The sequence below is a fragment of the Protopterus annectens genome, chromosome 8.part0 (genome assembly GCF_019279795.1).
Source record: "Protopterus annectens isolate FY-2018-M chromosome 8.part0, PAN1.0, whole genome shotgun sequence".
Classification (NCBI taxonomy): Eukaryota; Metazoa; Chordata; order Ceratodontiformes; family Protopteridae; genus Protopterus; species Protopterus annectens.
In genome coordinates, this window is record NC_056741.1 from 1108902754 (window position 1) to 1108924981 (window position 22228).

General features: G+C 40.0%; 1 protein-coding gene and 1 long non-coding RNA gene across 2 annotated transcripts; both read right to left on the bottom strand.

Annotated features, from left to right (window-relative positions):
• Positions 1 to 634: 634 nt before the first annotated feature.
• LOC122809262 lies at positions 635 to 5928 on the bottom strand. Its single transcript, XR_006365882.1, has 2 exons — positions 5802 to 5928; positions 635 to 1093 (listed from the first exon to the last, which is right to left on the bottom strand). It is a non-coding gene; the product is annotated as an uncharacterized LOC122809262 (long non-coding RNA).
• A 5-nt stretch (positions 5929 to 5933) lies between these two features.
• LOC122808408 lies at positions 5934 to 21761 on the bottom strand. Its single transcript, XM_044079372.1, has 4 exons — positions 21559 to 21761; positions 19102 to 19155; positions 9870 to 11276; positions 5934 to 7255 (listed from the first exon to the last, which is right to left on the bottom strand). Exons 1-4 carry the CDS (start codon positions 21719 to 21721, stop codon positions 5934 to 5936), a joined length of 2946 nt encoding a protein of 981 aa, XP_043935307.1. The 5' UTR covers positions 21722 to 21761.
• Positions 21762 to 22228: the final 467 nt, after the last annotated feature.

Sequence of the window (22228 nt, forward strand, 5' to 3'; positions counted from 1 at the left end):
TTTGAGATCTGTGTAAAGTGGCCATTTACAGGCCTATCACAGATGGATAATGAACTGCAATATTCCTCTTGGATACTTGAACCTGTACCCATTTATATTCACTCACAATTCTTTTATCCCTAAGCTATTAACTCAAGGAACCTACACATGTCGTAAAATACACTTATCATTAAATTTCTGTTGTTCAAATATTTTACTGGCCACTTTTTCAGATATAGTCATAATCTGACTGAAACTGTTATTTGAAAGCATGGTTTAGGAAAAGAAATACATTCAGAAAACTGTCACCCTTTATCACTTACCTTCCCCTTAACGGGTGTTGTTTAACTCAGAAATGGTTAACATTTTCCATTTGTTAACATCTACTTGCATGCTACCTGTACAGTGCAGTGCAGCAGATTTACAGTACGAAGGCTGATAACTTAATCAATAAAAAGGCATGTACTTTCTACTGCGACCATGCCAGCTACTTCTAGCAACATGTTTAACAAAAATTTGAAATATCTGTGTCTTAAACAGTTCTCACAGAATATCTGAATATCTGACAATGGCAAAATTGACTTCTCATACATGCATATATGCCCAAGAGCATATATATTTAATACTTTTAAGAAATGAGGAAGACAAATGCAGATTTATTAACAGTCTTATGTAATTTATTGTGTAGCTACAGCAGAACAGAATAGGAAGCAGGCCAAGATGAATATGAATACACACTGCAAACAGAAAAAAAAAGTTAGAGCTTACATTTTTACCTATAGTCTCCTTTAGAATAATACGAGATGCAAAGTACTCAGACCTCTGTGTTTGCATCACTGATTAATTTAAGGATAATGAACACAAATGTCAAAACCAAGTGCGACATTTACATTTGCCTTGGTCCTCAGTACCTGTATACTATTATGAATGACAGGTCATTAGGCCTAACCAGCCTTTCGTATTTCAGATTATTGCTGTAGAAGAAGAAGAATATAGGTTGAAATGAGCTCTAAATTTTACTTTGCAACATGCATTAACATTTGTGTTTGTGTTTTCTGCACATGAGATCTGAAGCAAAGAATCTCCCTTGTTTGCTGTAGGATTTCTTCTAATCCTGTAAAAAAAAAACATGAAATACATACAATTAATACACTTCTGACATAAACATAATAAAATAAATTAAGTCCAATATTTACAGTACAGTTATTTTAGAATTTAAGCACAGGACAAAGCAACAAAAACAATGAAACAATAAAAGAATGCACTTTGCATATTCTTCAGTAAGTTACAACTAACAAAATGATTACATTTGACTTGCAATGTTGCGGGCTCTGTACCACTTATAATGTCTTCAGTGGTTTGTGCTCTGTAGCACTTATAATGTCTTCAGTGGTTTGTGCTCTGTACCACATAATGTCTTCAGTGGTTTGTGCTCTGTACCACTTATAATGTCTTCAGTGGTTTGTGCTCTGTACCACTTATAATGTCTTCAGTGGTTTGTGCTCTGTACCACTTATAATGTCTTCAGTGGTTTGTGCTCTGTACTACTTATAATGTCTTCAGTGGTTGGTTGCCTTAACTCATTATCTTGGCAGCTCTGTCATTTACTTTGTATCTATTGCCCCATCTTAGCCTGGAAGCAATACATTTTATGCATGTCCTTCTGTTGATACTCCAAACTGTGAGGATCAAATGTGCACCTCTGTTATTATCTGGCTCTCAGACAGATCCCATAAAGTAAGAGAAGCGGGATCTATGTCCGAATCCAGACCAGTAACGAGTAGTGTGCCTCAGGGCTCTGTCCTGGGGCCCCTCCTGTTTGGCATATACTTCTCAGAAGTACAGGCAAGCACGGGAGGGCTGTGGCTGACTACGTTTGCAGATGACTGCAAACTGGGTGTTTATTGTCTCCGGCCGACATGGAGATCCTCCAGAAGGGCCTAAATGAGACTGATGCATGGTGTCAAAGCCATGGTCTCAAGCTAAATGCAAAAAAATGCGTAGTAATCCCCTTTGGAAAAAACAGAGTACCCACAAACTACAACATAGGTGGTAATCCCCTGAAATCTGAAGAAGAAATAAGGGATCTAGGGACCCAAGTAGATAGTCAGCTTTCCTTTGATAACCATGTTGCCAAAGTGGTTAGAAAATCCTTCTGTGTGACCCATCTGATCACGAAAGGGTTCACATCAAGATCTAAGGATGTAATGGTGTCCCTCTACACTTCCCTCATCAGACCCATTATTGAGTACAATGCACCAACTGGAATGTACCTGGCTAGACATCTCCAGCAGCTGGAGAGACCACAGAGGTACCTAACCAAGAGGATTACTGGCCTCAAACAGTTGCCCTATGCAGCGCAATTGAAAAAGCTAAGACTGTTCTCTGTTGCATACTGCTTTCTCAGAGGCGATCTCTGTCTAACGTACAGGGCCATGTCCAACCCAGAATTGTTGAACATGCTCCATCTTAGCAAAACCAAATCTACTCGAGCTACACGCTCTAGGGATATAAACCTCAACACAACAATGAATAGAACATGCTGGAGGGATAGATTCCCTTCACAGAGACTTCCCTTACTATGGAACATGGTCCCGATCTACATAAGACAGAGCCCCTCACTATCACTCTTCAAGAGGAACCTTGATGAGTGGATGGGTAACAGAAAGTTCACACCGGGGATCACACCAACAGCACTACTAGATATGGGCCAAGGGTACTAGCTGCTAGTACAAGGGTCTAGGGAACTACTAAAGGGGCGGTGAATACCGCACAATGTGGCTGGGCTAATGTATGCCTTCGGGCAGATAGCCCAGTACCAACCTATGAACCTATTATCAAATGGCTGCCTCTATTACTTTTTAAGCTGGTTGGTACAAGACGCTTTTCAGATATGACCAATACATAAAAGAGAAAAGATAAGCACAAAACCTTCTAGGTGCTGGTAATGCTTTCCTTTAAACAACATTACGTTTTGTAACTACTTTACATCTACCTTAAGAACCCATAATTGCGTGAGTATAGAAATTCTTGGTTAATTTTGTAACATCTGCCTAGTCATTTCACAGAGGTTGTTTGGATTTTGGATAGCTCCTCTAATCCATGCCACAGGAGGTCTGTTCCTGACAAATTTATGAAAACGACATTATTATTGTTCTTATTGTTTTCTTCTGGCTGCCATCTACACCCATGGAGTCAGGCTTATTGTGGGGGAAAAATGGGCAAGGCCTGATAACCACCGACACATTACAAAGCATTCATCTCTCTCTTGAAACAGAGGCCAGATAAAAAGACTACCTCGTACTCCAGCCAAATCCTAGTCTAGTACCAGTTATTGGCAAACCTAGTATGGGTCGATGTATCAAGTATGTTGGTCTCTCGGCAGATCAACACAACTTAAAAGGTGGGGGGGTTGAAGAATCTCACTTACAGTGTTAAAGTGCACCTCCCCCGTCTTACTAACGTACAATTATGTCACCTTAGCTAACTCTACTGCTAAAATACTGCTATATTCCTCTTACTTCTCTAAACCAAATATAGTTTCCACATAAGGAGCTCAGGCCCATTACTTTCTACTCCAACAATAATTAATCTCAGAGACAAAATAATAATCATATCTGCCTTTTTACATTTCCCCTTAACCACTTCTCCCCTTACCTACCTACTATGCTTTTCTTCAAGTTCGTATAAAGCTTTTCCTTCTTAAATATCAACTTTTCTCTCAACTGACTTCCTATAAACACTAGCTATTACCAGTTGTGTCCAACACCTTTCATGTGTATGAAAGTATTTGCCACTTAAGCATTATACTTATTAAATCAAATGTGATGACTGAATAATTGTATGTATTAGACCTAGTTAATTTGTACATATTAGGTGGATCTTTCCATATTATATTCTAAGTATATGTTTGTTGTATGTATATGTATATGTATATGTATATGTATATGTATATGTATATGTAAACAGTTCCTCACTGATTCTCATATTGTCATTCCTTGCATGTGGAGATTTTCTCACCAGGGCTCGGCTGAAAATGGGTTTCGCCCATTCCAACTATCCCTGTAAAGAAATGTAAAATAAATCAAAAAATAAATAAATAAAGTCATAAAAAAATCCTACTGTCAAGTGTGAGCAGTTACAAAGGGCCCTCAAATCTATTAAAGCTTTCATCTTGCTTAGCTTAATAAACAAGAATTTGGTGATGGTCCAAGCAATTTAAAATCACTTGTGTAATAGAAACTCTATAGCTGTCTCTGGTTCTTATACCTCTGTTGTAGGTACTCTCTCTCTCTTTGCCCAAGTACCTAAGGAACTCATTCTACCAATATTATTTCCCAATTTATTAATGATCTAATCTATATATTATCATGTATGTGGTCGGTATTATACTTCATAGAGAATTCCTGGGCTGCAGAAAAAAATACAGGAATTTATTACACTGCTGAGTAATAAGATTTAAAAAAACCTCAAACTATGGTTTCCAAACAACCAAAAAAAACGAAGACACGCTCAGAATAATTGCACCACAGCTTAAGAAGCCTGTAGAAATGGCCAGGCAATGTAAGCCCTCTCTGTCCTTCTCATGTAGCTATACTGATAAACTAAAAACAGATAAAAGTTTGCTGCTACAGACTTGTCAAACCTACATTCATTTGAACTAGAGAAGCTATTGTACTGGGCCTTCTAGTGCCCAATATAGGAGGATACACTTTGCATTGCCACCCTACATTTTCCTCACAATACTTCTTCTACGCACTCCATACAATCTGTACCTGGCAACGATCTTTGCTGACCTCCAACCTACTACCCAGCAGAACAGAAATAGCAACACTCTGCATTATATCCTAAGGTCAGATTATCAAGAGATCCCTGGACTAAAAAGAACAGAATCAAAAAAGGGGACTAAAAAGAAGAACACCATGAAGCCAGCTACCTCAACCAGTCACAGCCTGTTTTAAAGCATGACTGCATGATTTTTATATGGGAGAAGAAAAAAAATAACTGGTTTAATTATGATCTCATTAACTCTAGGTATACAGTTTACTGATGTATGCCTTTTATGGGCAAGGATTCAGAAAAATGGTAATTTATCATGCTAATTGCCCCATGTGAGTTAATCAATTAGTGCAACAGTGAGAAAATGCAATTCAGAGACAGTGCTAGTCTGTGGCCATGCTAATGTCCTCTCTAGCAGTCCATCCATCGAGTTAGCAAAGGCATCCAAATGGCACCCAAAAGGACCTCTCTACAGTCACACACATGCACATTCAGACATTCATACAGACAATATGCACACACACACACACACACACACACACACACACACACACACACACACACACACACACACACACTAACACTAACACCCTCCCACTCATACATATTCAATTAACTTACCTACACCATGAGTAGTTCCATCAGAATGAATGGGTGTCTGCCATGCTTTTACAAAAGTCACTTTTATCTCCCTTCTAGGCCTAGCAATTCTCTGAATCACTCAAATTAGCTAATTGGGAGTCAAGGACATTTCTGGGGGGGGGGCACATGACTAATTAGTATTCTCCACTCCCCAAGACTACTCTGACTGAAAATCTGCCCTCTGTACTGATGGGCCCAAGAGGTGAAAACCTCAGTGGTGGAGCAGTCCTTTAAATGGAAATGTTTAGCATTACAGGGAAAACATCTGAGCTAAGCCTTCCCATTGCAGTAAGTCTTTGTGAACTACAATCAATGAGTTAAACAGTGCACATGAATTAATAGCTGCAAATCATCTTTGTTATTAAGGGGACTGGTCAAACAACACTGGCAGCTTAACATACCTTTGTTTTTAGCGTCTTCTTTTTCTGATCTTCAAATTCTCCTCTGTCTGCTGTAGTCTGATGATTTACTGTGTTTCTTATTTATTGCTGACCTTAGATGTGAACTATGTTTATTTCCTAGTGAAGTCCCATCTAATTAGTTTTAGATTCTGCAACATAACCATCATTTGAAGAACCCTGTTCACAGTCCCTACAGTATGACTTCCCACTTAACCCAGTAAATGATGCCTGCATTTTAGTACTTGCGCAGTCACAAAGATCTGAGAAGGGTATACAGTTTGTACTGACATCAACCACAGGGACATACACAGTTGTAGGTGTCCAGACCTGTGTGTTTATTTGTTGCACTGGAATAGCTGTAGTACATAAAGGACTGGTTGTTCTGGCTGCATCCTCTGAGTAACAGTACTTATGCAGGCATCGGCTGTGTTTTCTTGGAGGATTATTAGGAGGTCTGACAGCATACGGTGTTTTCACCCTCGGTTCTTCAGAAGAAACAACAGTATAGCTGTGGATTGATGGTACTTGTTGCACTGGAGGAGCTGCAGGAATGTATGAAGAACTAACTCTTCTGGCTACATCCTTTATGTGATGAACGTCATGCACTTGTCTGCCATGTTTTCTTGGAGGACCAGAAGGTGGTTGGGGAGCATATTGTGTTTTCATACAAGGTCCTTCAGAAGAAACAACAGTATAGTTGTGATTTGATGGTACTTGTTGCACTGGAGGAGCTGCAGGAATGTATGAAGGACTGGCTGTTCTAACTGCACGGTCTGCATGATGATGGTTATGCACTCGTCTGCCATGTTTTCTTGGCAGACTAGAAGGAGGTCTGGGAGCACACGGTGTTTTCAGAGTAGTTTCTTCATGACAGACAGCAGAATAATTGTGGTATGCTGGTATCTGTTGCACTGGAATAGCTGTATGAATGTATGAAGGACTGGATTCCCTGCCTACGTTATCTATATGACAGTATGAAGAAGCACAAGCAGAAAACCTGCTCTGCTCTTGGCACTTGTGAGTAGGCAGATCTTGGTATACACTGTTTGGAGATTGTTGTAAATGTGAATACATTTTCTCAGATGTCTCCTTTACTGTTACATCATTCTGTGAATATGCAATAATAGGAGGTAGTTTGAGATCTGGAGAAATCTCCCTAGATGTATTCGCTGCTGTCACATTAGGCTGTGGGTATGCAATGATTGGAGGTAGTTTAAGATCTGGGGAACTCTCCTGAGGTACCCTTTCTGCTGTCACACTAGGTTGTGGGCAAGTACTGATTGCAAGTAATCTACAATCTGGAGAAATCTCCTCAGATGTCCTCTGTGTGATCAGATTTATCTGATGGTAAGCATTACTAGAGGAATAACACTCAGTGTTTTCAGAATCTTTCACTGGCAGTGAGTTTTCTTGTTTCTGTTTATGTTTCCTTGAATTTTTGGCACGCTGTGCAGCTAAACAGAAAAGTAAATGTAATCAGAGTTTCACATTATGATTAAGGACATTAATTAGCATCTTCATTCTCAGCAGATCTTGAGATAAAATATCTCAGGTAACACTTATTTTGTATTCTTTTTCTACTAATTTTGAAAGACAAAATAGATTAGAAATTATTTTCTGTTCTTTTATTGCCTGCTGACTACTGTCTAGGCCTTGTTATGACTGTGCCACCTCCTTTCCCATCACTAGGGTGGGAGGCAGTCACAGTGTAGCCATCATCCTTACAGCTGGGAGGGGTTTTCTGTTTATTTCTGGCCCTAGTCCCTCCCCCAGCTACTGACATGCATTCCCATGATAGCCTTCTATGCTTTCTTTTGCTAATCCACATGGACGTGGCTTGGCTGAGTTAAACATACATTCCTAGTTCATATGCTGTATATCATGCACTTCTATCTCCAGCAGATGCTGGCAATGTGGTTGGCAAAACCACTTCCTTCCATCAGGATGGGCAAGCTGGTGTCAGCCATTCACTGCCATCTTCCATCATCGGCCACCATCTCCTCCAAATCCTGGGTCACTAGTTAATCCTGCGTCATCTGAGTCAGTCAAGACTGTATCCCTCTGTCCCATGGAGCTGGTTTGCCCATCAAACAGCTTTACTTACAATTCTTGATATTTATTTGCTATTTCCAAACTGCCATCTGCTGACCTGGAAGCCCTAACTTGAAACTATTACATTTCCCTGAATTTGGGGAAAATGTTTTGTTGCTTCATTCCATTCACTGTATTTTTGCAGGAAAATGATGGTGATTAATTTGACTATCGCCTCGCACTTCCAACACTCATGTACAAACAAGAGAGAAGCGCTTAAAATGTGAAGCACAAAAAAGTTACAAAAACTGAATAAGTAAAGATCATGTGGGATAACTAGTACAAAATATAAATAAGGAAAGAAGTAGATATTATAACTGATGAAACAAAAAAAGAAAGTTTGGCTGTGCTGGACAGAGAGATGTACTCACAGCCCCATTGACCCATACAGGATGGATGGAAGGGATCAGCTCAGTGACTCCTGCAGGATGGATGGAAGAGAACAGCACAGTGACCCAAGCAGGATGGATGGAAGGGATTAGCTCAATGATTCCTGCAGGATGGATGGAAGGGAGCAGCTCAGTGACTCCTGCAGGATGGATGGAAGGGATCAGCTCAGTGACTCCTGCAGGATGGATGGAAGGGATCAGCTCAGTGATTCATTCAGGATGGATGGAAGGGATCAGCTCAATGATTCCTGCAGGATGGATGGAAGGGAGCAGCTCAGTGACTCCTGCAGGATGGATGGAAGGGATAAGCTCAGTGACTCCTGCAGGATGGATGGAAGGGATCAGCTCAGTGACCCCTGCAGGATGGATGGAAGGGATCAGCTCAGTGACTCATTCAGGATGGATGGAAGGGATCAGCTCAATGATTCCTGCAGGATGGAAGGGAGCAGCTCAGTGACTCCTGTAGGATGGATGGACGGGATCAGCTCACTGATTCCTGCAAGACGGATGGAGGGGAGCAGCTCAATCACCCATGCTGGATGGATGGAGGGGAACAGCTCAGTGACTCCTGCAGGATGGATAGAGAGAACAGCTCAGTGACGCCTGTGGGATGGATGGAAGGGAGCAGCTCAATGATCCATGCAGGATGGCAGGAAGGGAGCAACACAGTGACACAAGCAGGATGGATGGAAGGGATCAGCTCAATGATTTATTTAGGATGGATGAAAGGGATCAGCTTAGTGATTCCTGCAGGTTAGATGGAAGGGAACAGCTCAGTGACTCCTGTGGGATGGATGGAAGGGATCAGCTCACTGATTCCTGCAAGACGGATGGAAGGGAGCAGCTCAATCACCCATGCTAGATGGATGGAGGGGAACAGCTCAGTGACTCCAGTAGGATGGATGGAATAGAGCAGCTCAGGGACTCCTGTAGGATGGATGGAAGAGAGCAGCTCAGTGATTCCTGCAGGATGGATGGAAGGGAACAGCTCAGTGATTCCTGCCGGATGGATGGAAGGGAGAAGCTCAATGACTAATGCAGGATGGATGGAAGGGAGCAGCTGGGATGACAGTGGGAGTGTATTATCTGATTCCATACAGCAGTCTGAGAGTTGGGCAGGATGTAGGGAGAAAAAGGAAACTTAGCTTGACACAATAACAGTGTAGCGACTTGAAGCGTAAGAGTACCTATAACGCCAGGGTTAAACTATGTCCTTGAGAGTATCTTACAACCCAGGACTGAGTCATGCTCCTTAAAGTTGAGAACTAGCATGCCTCTCTATGTTTGCTGCTCATGTTTGAATGAGGTCAGTTTTCAATAAAAGCAATTTCAGAGCTTCTAAAATAATGGCAGCGCTACACTGAGTTACACTTTTTCAGTGTGACCTGAAATAGGAACTGTCATTGTTTTAACTCAAAACAAAATTATAAAATATGATGTAACTGAAATTATAAAATATGATGTCTCTTGCACAATTGTGTACACCTGATAAACTACAATATATATGTTACATACATAATCATGAACTGCAAACAAACTATCTTATGTGAAAACTTTACGTGTAAGACATTAGGGAAATCTTTCTTACCTTTTTGCTCAGATGGTCTTTCTTTCTGAGCTGCAGGGACTTGGTCTGATAGCAACGTACCAGCAACTGCTGACTCCTGAGATTCAGAAACCACTTCTTGGTAACAGACAGCATCTTTGGCTATTTCGCCCTGAGACTGGAGTTGTTTCTTTGGAGACCTCAATACTAATTTGGAATGTATCTCCATAGACATTGTCTCTTGATGACCTGGAAGAAATCTCTGTGTTTCCAAGGACTTGTCATTAGCACTGTATTCACCTGGCAAAGGTGGGGCAGGAGCACCACAGTCTGCAGGTGTAAATTTAATGTGAAGGTGAACAACTGTTGCTTCATCAGAAGACATAGATTCTTCAGAAGAAACATTGTGTTCATCTTGTTTTTCTGCTTCATATTCAATCGGAACAGAAAGACCATCATCAGTAGGAGCAAAAGAACATTCTGGTTCAGAACTTTGGTGTGTAGGCTCTTTGTTTGAGGTAACAGGTATTACAGGAAAGGAACAACCTAAGTTTGCAGGTTCTTCTACTGGCAACATTTTACATTTAGACAGATTTGAGGCAACCTCATCTGGCTGTGGTACTTGGTCTGATGATTTATCTAAAGTTGTAGGAGGTCCTGCTGTCATAGAAAGAGAAGTAAGAGGTACTTCAAAAGTACTTGACAGCTCTTGTGAGTCAGTCTGTATTAGTTCTGCTTCTGGTTCTGCAAAAGTTGATTTCAGTGTTAATGCAGGACATTCAGTTTTCTGAGACAATGGAAAATACAGTACTGTTTCTTTTGAACTTTCCTTGGAGGAAGATGACTCTGCAGTTTGTTGATAATTAAAAGAAGGCAGCTGGTCATATGAGGTAGTCACACTGGGCACTGGTGTACAGATGTTATCTGAACTAAAACTTGGTTTTGAAATTCTGTCAGAACTGGACACTGGAGCTGCCGTGCCACAGTAAGGACCAGCCAAAGTGTCAGGTTCAAGTGGGACAACCGAAGTGCCTGATGGTGGTCGTCGATAATAATACTTTATTAATGGCTCTGTTTCTGGTTCAGCCATGGTTTCCTTCATTATTAATGCAGACTGTTCCCTTTTTAGAGACAAAGAAGAATCCTGTATTGCTTCTTTTGAACTTTCCTTAGAAGGAGGCAGAGGTGGTCTTATGACATGTAAAGAATTTACAGCAGGGCACTGGGAAACTGGTGTAAGTACATTGGACACTGATGAAGAACCAGACCTTCTGTCTGGCATCATGTCAGACCCAGACCTATTAGTTGTTGTGCCACTATAAGAACAAATCAAGTGTTCTTCAGAGGGAGGTGCAGAGCTGTATCTCAGAGATGTAACAGACACTTTATTTGTTGATGTTTGTGATGCCTCCAACGTAATCTCCGATAAGGATGTTGGCAGGTGTTTCACTAGTTTAAATGGTATATGAAGTATTACTTTTTACACAGTAGCTGACAAGCATTTACTCTACACCTATAGTTACAGTTTATACATCAATTCAAGCCACAATTGTACCATGTATAGTTCCAAATATTAAGGGATACTATCTTACTACAACAGACATATCTTTTCCAGTTCTTTGAAGTGCAATCATATTTATGCCTATGATTAAATCAGAGATAATTGCTACATGGGAGGGTTGGTATAATGGCTAAGATGGGTACCTCACAAACACAAAGTACAGAGTTTGGTTTTCACCTTTGAAAGAAATTGGCTAGGTTTAAAATGGCCCACAAGAGCAGTTAACCCAGTACTAAGCTATGAAGCTTTAAAATAATTGCCACTAGCCTACAGTATCCTTCACAAAGTAATGCATGTTTGTGACCACATCTCTTACCTGCAAAAGAGACAGTCCAACCTGAAAATTGTAGTCTCAAAGTTGATAATAGATACAACATTGTAATAAAAGACAATACTGATTTAGTAGTCCTGTTACTTAATTATTCTAACTACACTGCCAAACAGAACTAGTGAATACATTAAATTAGGTTAAATCGGTATTGCCTTTCACTATATTTTTAATGTTGTTTCTGTTTATAATCAGCTTTGAGGCTGCAGATGCTTGCGAACAGACTGATTAGTCGAGGTGTGCAGCACCAGTCTAAACACATCCCTCATTCTGTTGTAAATTTCTACATCATCACAGAGGATTATACTCACGAGTTATTTAAGTACAGACCACTAGCTTTATTTATTTTTTTTTTGCTACTCTTCTGCTTCATTTTCCGGCTTACCCCAATAGTCTTCAGTCATACATCACTGAGTCTACCAGCCTCTCCTATAACTATTTCTGTTTTAAGGCTGGGGCCTTAAAGGAATCAGAGAACATCTGGGCAGGGGATGAATGAAACCATTGTGAAACCTGGAAGGATGTGCCATTGACTTCTTCCAATGGTGGATTTGTTTCATTTATTTCTACCCCTTGTTTTCCCTTCCCTGCTTCCACCTGTTTTATGTTCAGTGAGGCCTACTCAGCTATTCCTCTCTGTGGATCACACCTCTTGACAGTACCTAGATGACCACATTACTCCTGGGATGGGCACATCCATCCCTCCCTATTAGTAGCTCAAACTCCAAACATCCTAATTAAATCTAGGTCTCCTGGGACGCAGTTAAGAGTTTTACTCCTCTATGCCACAGTGCTGGCATATCCTTAGCTTTAATTTTAATTTCCTTTTACAACTAGGCTAAGAGTTTGGTCTTCTAATTTTCTACATTGACAGGCAGTTATGTATTTATGCATTCATGTATCACAGTCAAACGTCTGAGATATAGACACAGTCATACAAGTGGTTGTAGTTGATGGTGACATCTGTGTGTGTGTGTGTGTGTGTGTGTGTGTGTGTGTGTGTGTGTGTGTGTGTGTGTGTGTGTGTGTGTGTGTGTGCACATGCATGTGTATATAAAATGTATGTATGAATGCAATGAGGCATCAATACTCTAAGCTGCTCATGACTTCACTGAGTGTCTCTAATTGTGGCTAATATTTTGGTCTTTTCCTGATAAAGTTTGTGGTCTTCTAAATCAGTCAGGATTTCAGTCACTAAAGAATAACATTGGAATTTCAGGCTTAATAACCTTCAGAAAAGCATGCTAATGCAAAGCCTATTATTCTGCAACTTTCTAAGCATATAAGGGAAATATCTTTCCCTGGGTTTAGTCCTTTGTTCCTCATTTGTTAAACATTCTCCTTGATTCTTCAACTAAGAGATTGAGAGGTATGGGGGCTGCAGTGGGTTGCACACTGTATTCTGACTACAATGAGTTGAGAGGATACCTAGTTAATCCTGGGTCACTAACGTTTTAGGTGTTTTGTCACAGTCATGGACAGTGGCTGTAATTGATGATCACACGTGTACACTGAGATGAAATGATACATTTCTGTGTGGGAGCTATGTATGTATTCATTCATTCATTTCATTACAATAAAACTTCTAAGATGTACACTCACAGTCATGCAAGTGGCTGTAGCTGATGGTCGCGCGCGTGTGTGTGTGTGTGTGTGTGTGTGTGTGTGTGTGTGTGTGTGTGTGTGTGTGTCTAATAAATGCTTGAAATTTGTGAGGGCTGTAGATGCACTCAACAGCCATACTTCATGGAATGCTTCTGATTTTACCTCATTTTGGCATGTTTTTGGTAATGTTTGTTTTTTTGGTAAAGCAGTGAGGGTTGGATTCCCATTATTTTTTAGCTTTCTTCTTGAGCTAAGGGGATGAGAGGTAATTGGTGGTGGTGGTGTTGCATTGAGTTTATAGACTGTATTCTGATAGCAATGAGCTGAAAAGATGCATTCATGTGTGGCACTTATTTATATATTTGTTCACTTATTTGATTGCAATCAAACAGTCATACAAGTGGCTGTAACCGATAATCACATAGTGCATGTATGTGTTGCATGTGTGTGTGTGTGTGTGTGTGTGTGTGTGTGTGTGTGTGTGTGTGTGTGTGTGTGTTATTACAGTCTGATATCTGATGTATACAGTCAAGACATTCACCTTTAATTTCTGGAGAAGAAGGCTGTTGGTGAATCCCAGTGACTAAATATGTGTTGCATCCTGCTTTTTCCAGTTAAGCAGTCATTACTTCTTGGCTTTACAGAATTAGTGCGAAGCCCACTGGCATTGGCTGTAATTGATGGGTGTGTGGGGGTACCTGGGATGAAAATGAATGTATGTGTGAAGGAAGGATTGCAGTGTATCTAAAAGTAACAAGCTGGCCATATACTTTTTTTTAATTTCCATCACAAACATTAGAATTAAATACAATAAATGACTCATCTGTGGTGGGCTGGGAAGGATGTATGTGATAACAACTGATAGATTGCACAGTGGTACAGCGACTATCATTGCCATCAAATAGCACTCGGCTCTCTGAGTTTTTGTCTGTGATTCCTTCTGTGTGAAGGAATGTATGTACTCCATGTATTCCCTGACTCTGTGTGGGTTTCATCCAGGTGCTCTTATTCCCTCCTCCAAACCCTAAGCTGTATAGTATATGCCTGTTGCCATTTATGCTTTCAGTTTCATCCCAGTCTAAAACCAGAAGGATACATATAACAGAAGGTAGCTATCTTTCTGCAAGGATAAGGTGCAAGTATTTGTCATCTCAGTTTATTGGGACTATTTTGTTAGTCTTTAACATTAAGCCATTTTGTTACTTTTTAATATTAAGCTTTAGACACAACTTATTTTTCTTTGAAAGAAATAAGATTGTATTTTTACTCCTTACCCATGATTTTTGTTCATGCCATAACTGGATCAAAAAGTTGTAAAATGAACTCTAAGATGCACTACAGAGCATGTAGAACCTTAAGACTGTGGGGGGCTAGGCCACAGGTTTAATTCATTCTTCCACAACTACTATAGTGCAGTCTTGGCCAGTTAGAATGTTTTTAAAAGGGTGGAGAAAAAAGCTAAAAAGGTACAACAGTGTAAAAAATCCAAGAAAGGAATAATATATCTGAATGTTGTGTGGCCAGAATGGGAAGCCACAGTGGAGAGTGGAATAATTTTGCAACAGGGGGAAATGGAGTCAATTATCTAAGGCTGGCCTTGTTGATAACAGTCAGATGTCTGAGGTGTATATAATCCATAAAATGGCTATAAGGAGTGCATATTGAGGCAGTCAGACATATGAGGTGCATATAATCCATAAAGTGACCATAGTGAATGGGTACAGAGGCAGTCTGTGGATGAAAGCAATTGACAACATCTGTTGTTTGATCACAGGTAAACTGACCAATCATAACTGAGCCCCATCCCATCTCAATTAGATACACATTTAGGTGATTCCTGCAGGCCCACTTGTATTGAAGTCACTGGCTTCTACTGCTCAAGCTTTAAGAGACAGCAATGGCCACAGGCAATTACAAAATAAAATGAGACTAATTGGAATGGAATGGGGGTCTATTACAGCAGGCCAATGGTCATTGTCTGTGATCAAACAGCAGATAGGGTTAGTCACTTTCATCTACCAACTGCCTCAGTGCACACTTATTACAGCCACCTCATGGGCTATATACACCTCAGATTATAGATTTCAATCAACAAGACCAGCCTTGGCGAAATGGAGACCTAGGCAAAGGTCTTCACATGTGCCCAGCCAATATCAGTAGATATTGCAGTCAAATAATTTAATTCAGGCTGGGAACATAATACAAAACCCAAAGGTGTTCTCTTTCATGGATAGGATGAAAATGGTTGAGGTGTTGGCTTTTTGTACTCCCAAGAGAGGAGGAATAATCCTTATTTATGGGAAGCTGCTTTGTGATTTCTATACTATTGAAGGCAGCAAAATATCTGCATATCTGTTTCCAGTATCGGCGTCATCCTTTCCTTAGTTGTAAATGTAGATAACAAGTTGTATACTGCTCATGTTAAAAGCATTCATATAAATCTTATACACGGGGAACAGGTTGAACTTAGAACTGTGAGAATATAAAATGACTACTTTGAACTCCAAGTCTAACACCAAGGTTCTGAAGTCCTGTTAGTTATCCTATCTTTTTTACTAAAAAAAGGGACATTGACAGGCTAAAATATCCAGATATTGAAGGTACAACAAAAGTTTGCATTTCTAATTGTCATAGCTATGGAAACAGTTTGTTAGCAATTCTCCATAGTTATAACAATTCTGCAAAGTTTAGATACCCCAGTGCTAACCTTCATAAATTCAAACAAAGCTTTAAGATTACAATGCCAGAACGTGAAGTGCATACTCCAGTCTGGCAAGACTACTCTAAGAGATTGCAGAAGAAGATATTTTTTACAGAAATATAGTAAAATCCCAAGTTTATGTATAGACTAGCATGCTAAAGTAGAGAGAAAGCTCCTAACAGTTGGAATAAACACTATATTAAACATTTAGTAGATAAACGTTATATCTTTTAGGAGAGTGTGTTTGTGTCATGTGATATAAGGTGTACCAACACACTGTGTGAAGCCAAAAATGGAATACCTATAGAGCAGCATTAAATTCACTGGATCAAACGTTGCTTGTCTATGGATCAGAAGCTGGAACACTTAAAGGGTATTGCAGTTCTGAAGACACTGTATTCACTGTATCCTTTCATTACTTCAGTGATTTACCCACCAGATATACAGATCTACTAATGACAGTATAACCTATCCAAATACTTATCATAAAACTGTTTATTATAAATGATAACTTGTAGTCATGATAAAAGGTCATGCTATGGGAATGACTGGAAATGTATATAGATCAAACAGTGTTTTTCCATTTAAAAGTTCTAAAAACATTTCGGACACGTGCAGAAAAGCAGAAGACAATCTGGTGAAGAAGATTTGGGACAAATAGGAAGAAGGTAAGAGGAAATGAGGAAATTCAGCAAAGAGGTGGATGGATTGTGTGAAAGAAGATCTGTGACAGTCAGGCATGAAAGTTGAAGACGGCAGGAATGTGGCAGTGAACTGTGAGAGATGGCGACAGTTAACGTGATACCCCAACTCCATGTAGAAAATGGGAAAAGGGGGGGGGGTTAATGTTGATGATGATGATGGTGTGTGTGTGTGTGTGTGTGTGTGTGTGTGTGTGTGTGTGTGTGTGTGTGTGTGTGTGTGTGTGTGTGTGTGTGTGTGTGTGTGTGTGTGTGTGTGTGTGTGTGTGTGAACTAGGGCAACAGCTTGAAAGAAAGTGAGCAAGGAAAGTATCAGATGAAGAGAATAATAAAGGATATTGGAGGAAAAGAAATACAGGGAATGTTAAGAGAAAAAAATCACCAATGCCTGAAAGCCCCTTGCCGAAAAAACTGCATGTCTTCCCCTTGGAGACAGAGGTGGATTCAAGGTATTAGAGGGTAACATCAGTAGTCCCTTTTTGCACAAACATGGTTGAATCAAGAAGTCTAGAATTAAAAGCTGTTCAGCTTTATCCCAGGTGAATTTCTGGAAATAATTTTACAGGGTATACAGGTAGAGTTTGTGACTGTAAATTTCATGCATGTGAGTAAGAGCATGGGGGTCACACAGCAGGTATCTCATCACTGCAACTTAAGGCAACTTGATCCAACACAACGGGGTTTGACTTTCCAAGACTGAGAAGGTGAATATAAAAGTACTGGAACTTCACTAAAACATCTAAACGCCAGGCCTAACAGAAGAATGTCTGAACAACTGAAAGCTTCAGGTAGTCATTAAGAAGATATGTGGTATCAGTTAAAGAGACAACTGTCATTACAAATGCCCATGCATAATGGGTAACCACAGGGTTCAGTGGGGCATTGTTCATCTTATCTGCATTAGCCATGACAGCAGAGTTATGAAATAAGATCATCTTGCTTCCTGATGACACCAAAAGCGCTTAATGAAAGTAGAGAGCTTTCAGTGTGGCTTAATACATGCCATGGAAATCAAACGTCACGTGTGAGTGTGTTAGAAAGGGGACCTGTGGAGATACACAAATGAAACAGCACCAGCAATTAGGTGTGTCATACCTAATCCCTGCAGAATCATCCTGTGCTGTACCATGTGGCACAACAAGGTAATGCCAAAAAAATGTCAGGTCTCTGTATGTTTTCTCATTCGTCAGGGCTTAAGAGAAACATCTTCTGGAATAGTAAATTTGATTCTAAAGACCATAGCTGTACAAGGACACCAAACCTATTGTATGTGATAGAAAGACTGACCAAGATTGGCTGCTTTAGCCAAGTAAGCCCCAAATCATGTAGGGCATTGTCATTGTACATATGACAATCATAATACAGAGATAATATTGTGACTTTGAAGGGCTTTAGTCAGTACACTGGCTGGAGTATCTTAAACCAGCTGAAGCTAACATAGGTCACTTAGACATAGTCCAGCATTGGATTGTACAGCCAGTGACACTTTTGATCCTTCAGAACCAGTTCTTCAGCTATACTAATCCCCAGTCTCATCAAATATAAGACTTGAGTCATGTATTTGAGGAGTCTGGGGATTAGTATAGATGAAGAACTGTTTCTAAAGGATCAAAAGTGTTACATAGACATAGTCCAGCATCGGAGTTTACACTCAGTGACACTTTTGATCCTTCAGAATCAGTTCTTCACCTATACTAATCCCAGACTACTCAAATACATGACTCAAGTCTTCAGTGCCCAGCATGGCTCATGTATGGAAACCACAGCTAGCAAGCTGCACATCTGTCTGCATTGTTAGAACTTTGGTCTCAGTAGGCTTTAATTTGAACCATAGTCTAGCCAAAATGTCTAAACAGCATAAATCCAAGGCAATCAATACAAGAATTTGCTGTAACAAAGAAGGTAGGTCTCCCAAACATGGGGGGGGGGGGGGGGGCACTACCACTGAAAACAAAATGACTTGCTTACTTATGGATGATGCTTTCTCCTTTCAGTAAATCATCCATACCTATTACAAGACACAATAACCAAAGCCTCAGTAAACAAGCCAAGCCACACTCAAAGGTCAACTATACAATCACTAAACATTCAGTGAAATCATAGGCTGTTCATTTTCAAAATACAGTCTGGACCTGCAGTATCTCTGTTGTTCTATACTGCAAAGCAGCTAAGAGTATTTATAGGATGTCTAACTAAGTTATCTTCTGTTACTGTGACAGTGATAGTCTGCAAACTAGTGGCATTACTTAGAATGAAAACATTATTATTTAAAATGAAAAATATATCATTATTATGGATGCTTGAAAAGCATGGCTGTCCAATTATATCTGTCTTAAAGTCTCACTAAAAATAATATGCAGAAGTGCTGGAAAGCTTACCTGTCCTTAGACAGAACTCATTGATGACTTCATTCTCAATAAGGTGTGGATTTTCTGAAACAATAAAAAAATGTTAAAATCTTCCACAAAGCAGCAATGCATATACCAGCCAAGAACAAACTGTATAAACATCTGAAACAAATTAGGTGAGTCTGGTTCATAGAAGAGTGAGGATATTATCTTAGCTTTCTTCTCCCTATGCCGTCAGATAGTTATGTAATCCTGCAGTAAAAAGTTGATCCCTGATGAACATTTTATACACTGCCTTGTGCATAAATGTTCACTCTTTTGCAGGATCTACCTCCTTTACTACAAGGGCCTCTCAGTCACCCCCATCTGCTAGCTAACTCCCACACAGCAGTGATGACACCACCCCTTCTCTCAAGGGTATCCATGCTGCATTAGGGACTTAGTTTCATCCCTTCCTAGCAGACTTTTTCCAACATGCAGGCCTACCACTGTAATCCCGACTGGCTGAGGAGGAGTCAGGGTTCCATCCCCAGGTTCTGTGGAATTAACTTGTAACACACATTGTGATGAATGGCCGAGCAGTAATGTGAATGCCTGCACGTGACCATGTCAAGCATCATGACGTTTGTCTGACTGTGTATGTATGTAGCAGCTTGAAGTAGTTCTGAGACATCTTTCATTAATGTTCTCTGTGGGCTAAGCCAGGCTCTTGGGCCACTGACTACAGAAGAAGACAGTAATCTTTCCAAATATCAGTTCTTGCATTCTCTCTGAGCAAAGGCTGGTGATTCATTTGCTAGCTACTCTGACATGCAAGGAGTTAGTTTCCACTAATGCAGAACCCTCTAAACTACCACCTTGATGTACACACATTCATTTGGCGTGGAAGGAGAACAGGTCAAGTTTCACTAAAACATAACATCTTCTCATCTTGTAGAGGGAAATCATATTGTAAATGTCCACGTGTCTGTATATCGTACACTCGTACACAGTATGATGTAAAGCTCTTCAGGCATCAAGCTTGGGTTGAGGGACTTTGCTAGACTGCAGAACAACAATGTCCAGCAAGTGTCTGGCTGCAGAATTCAGCTCTTCATTAGTTGTTGTGGGCCAGCCACCTGCACTACCTTATGCTGCCACCAGGCTAGCTAATGAGAGGAAAGGGAGTGGGGAGAGACTGCTGTTTGTACTAGTCAGCAATCGTATGGGTCAGTAGTCACATAGGTCAGCAATCATATAGGTCAGCAGTGGGGCAGCAGAACCTGCACAAAGTACAGATGTATACTTTTTAAAGCTTAACTTCTACTGAGTACCTACAAATCTGTAGTCATCTTTAGACATGTTATCAATACTCAGGTGATAGGACTGTGCAGGCACTATGCCTATTTGCTATTGTAATCCAGGAATTACAAGTACAGTCAGAGTAAAACTAAATGCATAAGAGGTGACTTGACAGAGCTGCAGTTAAGTTGGTTGGTGTCCTGGGCAATGCCCCCATTTAGTGTCCTCCAGTTTGAAGCTGAGGAGAAAAAAAACACCCTTATAGACTGTCCTGTCAGAGTTGAGGATCTTAAGAACCAAAAACAAGGGCTGTCTATAAAATGTGATTCTATGTATAGAGCTACAACAGCTCATTTCCTTAGTTCATTAGTTCACTGACTGCAAAAAAAAAAAAAACTCTTCATGCTGGGCAAACAGCTATTATGTAACTACATAACAGCTCATTATTAAAATATCAAACACTTTTACCAGACTGTAACAAAATAATTCCATGCTATAGTCCCTATCACACAAACACTGGCTGTCATTTAAGCAGCAGTGAGTCATGATCATGGCATCTTAAATCATTGCAATTACTGCTATACAGGTACCAATCAGCACCTCTTCTGCAGTACTAATTCCACTCTCTAAATGCTTGTACATGATAGAGGTAGAACACATGAGTAGTAGTGTTTCCCCTTTACAACTGGAATTCACAAAATTTTTAAGTAGTCTAAAACTTGATTTAACAGTTTTTTAGCAGACTATCTTGGAAAAATTCCAAATCACAGAGCCATAAAAAGGGTACCCAGCACCATGTAACAGCTTGCAGTTGGTGCAGCCATTCTATTAGGACTACCCTTGTTATGCTTCTGTCAGTTGGGAGGTTCCAAGATAGTCTGATTAAAACTAAAACCACTCAACTTTGTTTTAGACTGTTCAAAATATTTAAGAATTCCCATTGTGAAGGTAAATACCATTTCTTTGTGTTCTGCTTTAGGCGTACAATTCTAATTGAGGGAACTGCAAATGCAAGCAATGAAAGTCGAAACTTTCTTAGGAGGGGTGGATTGGTCCAAGAAAGGGTTACCCCAGAGATAAACAATATATTGTAGCAGATAAGGAAGCAAGTCCAAGGTGATGTGAAGGAACACTGTGTTGGAAGACAAGGATAAACACATGTGGTTAAACAATTGCTCTGCACAAAGCTTTAAGTTATTAACAAACCTGCTTCAAACTTTATAAGTTCTGTGAAATACATCACTGCAAATGCAGGAATATTTTGAGGCCGTCGTGCCAGAGTGGCTATGCAGAACCCCTCTACGTGCTTCATCATATCAGATGGGAGCTTATCTGGGAGTGTATCTGTACTAGTCGATGATGTTGACATCTTTTTTCTCTTCTTTTGGACTACATAAAAATAAGATTTTTGTTTACAAAAAATTATTCAGTAGCCAAGTATTTGAGAGTTGCAACAGAATTTACTTTCCAGGTTAATCAATAAATAGTACAAAAAGATGCACTTCTTTTTAGAGAAAAATACTGTCCTTTACTGATGCTAATAATTTATATACAATCATTTTAATAATATGTTGACAAGGCTGTTTATGCAAGCATTATGCTAACTGAATGGTGCAATAGGCCCAGCTCATCCACTTATAGGTATAATATATTTTGTTGTCTTTGCAACACTGTTTGAAACACCTTTTAGAATGTGTAGTGAACTAGCTCTTTGCCACAGTTTCTAAAACACAAACATGCACACAGAGACAGACTAGAGTCTTTTTATTTAAGTAACATGATTGAGATCATGACTCCTTAAATGATTACCCATAAAGCCTGCAAACTTGCAGGGTCCAATTGGCACTCACACTGAGAACCAATCCCATTGGTGAAG

Bases quoted from the DNA above. Each gene is read 5' to 3' on its own strand.
- LOC122808408 (XM_044079372.1), bottom strand. From the start codon at position 21,721: ATGTCAACATCATCGACTAGTACAGATACACTCCCAGATAAGCTCCCA. The intron at 19,156-21,558 runs GTTTGTTAATAA...TTATTGTTTCAG, and splicing joins ACTTATAAAGTTTGAAGCAG to AAAATCCACACCTTATTGAG. The intron at 7,256-9,869 runs GTAAGAAAGATT...TTTTCTGTTTAG, and splicing joins AAGACCATCTGAGCAAAAAG to CTGCACAGCGTGCCAAAAAT.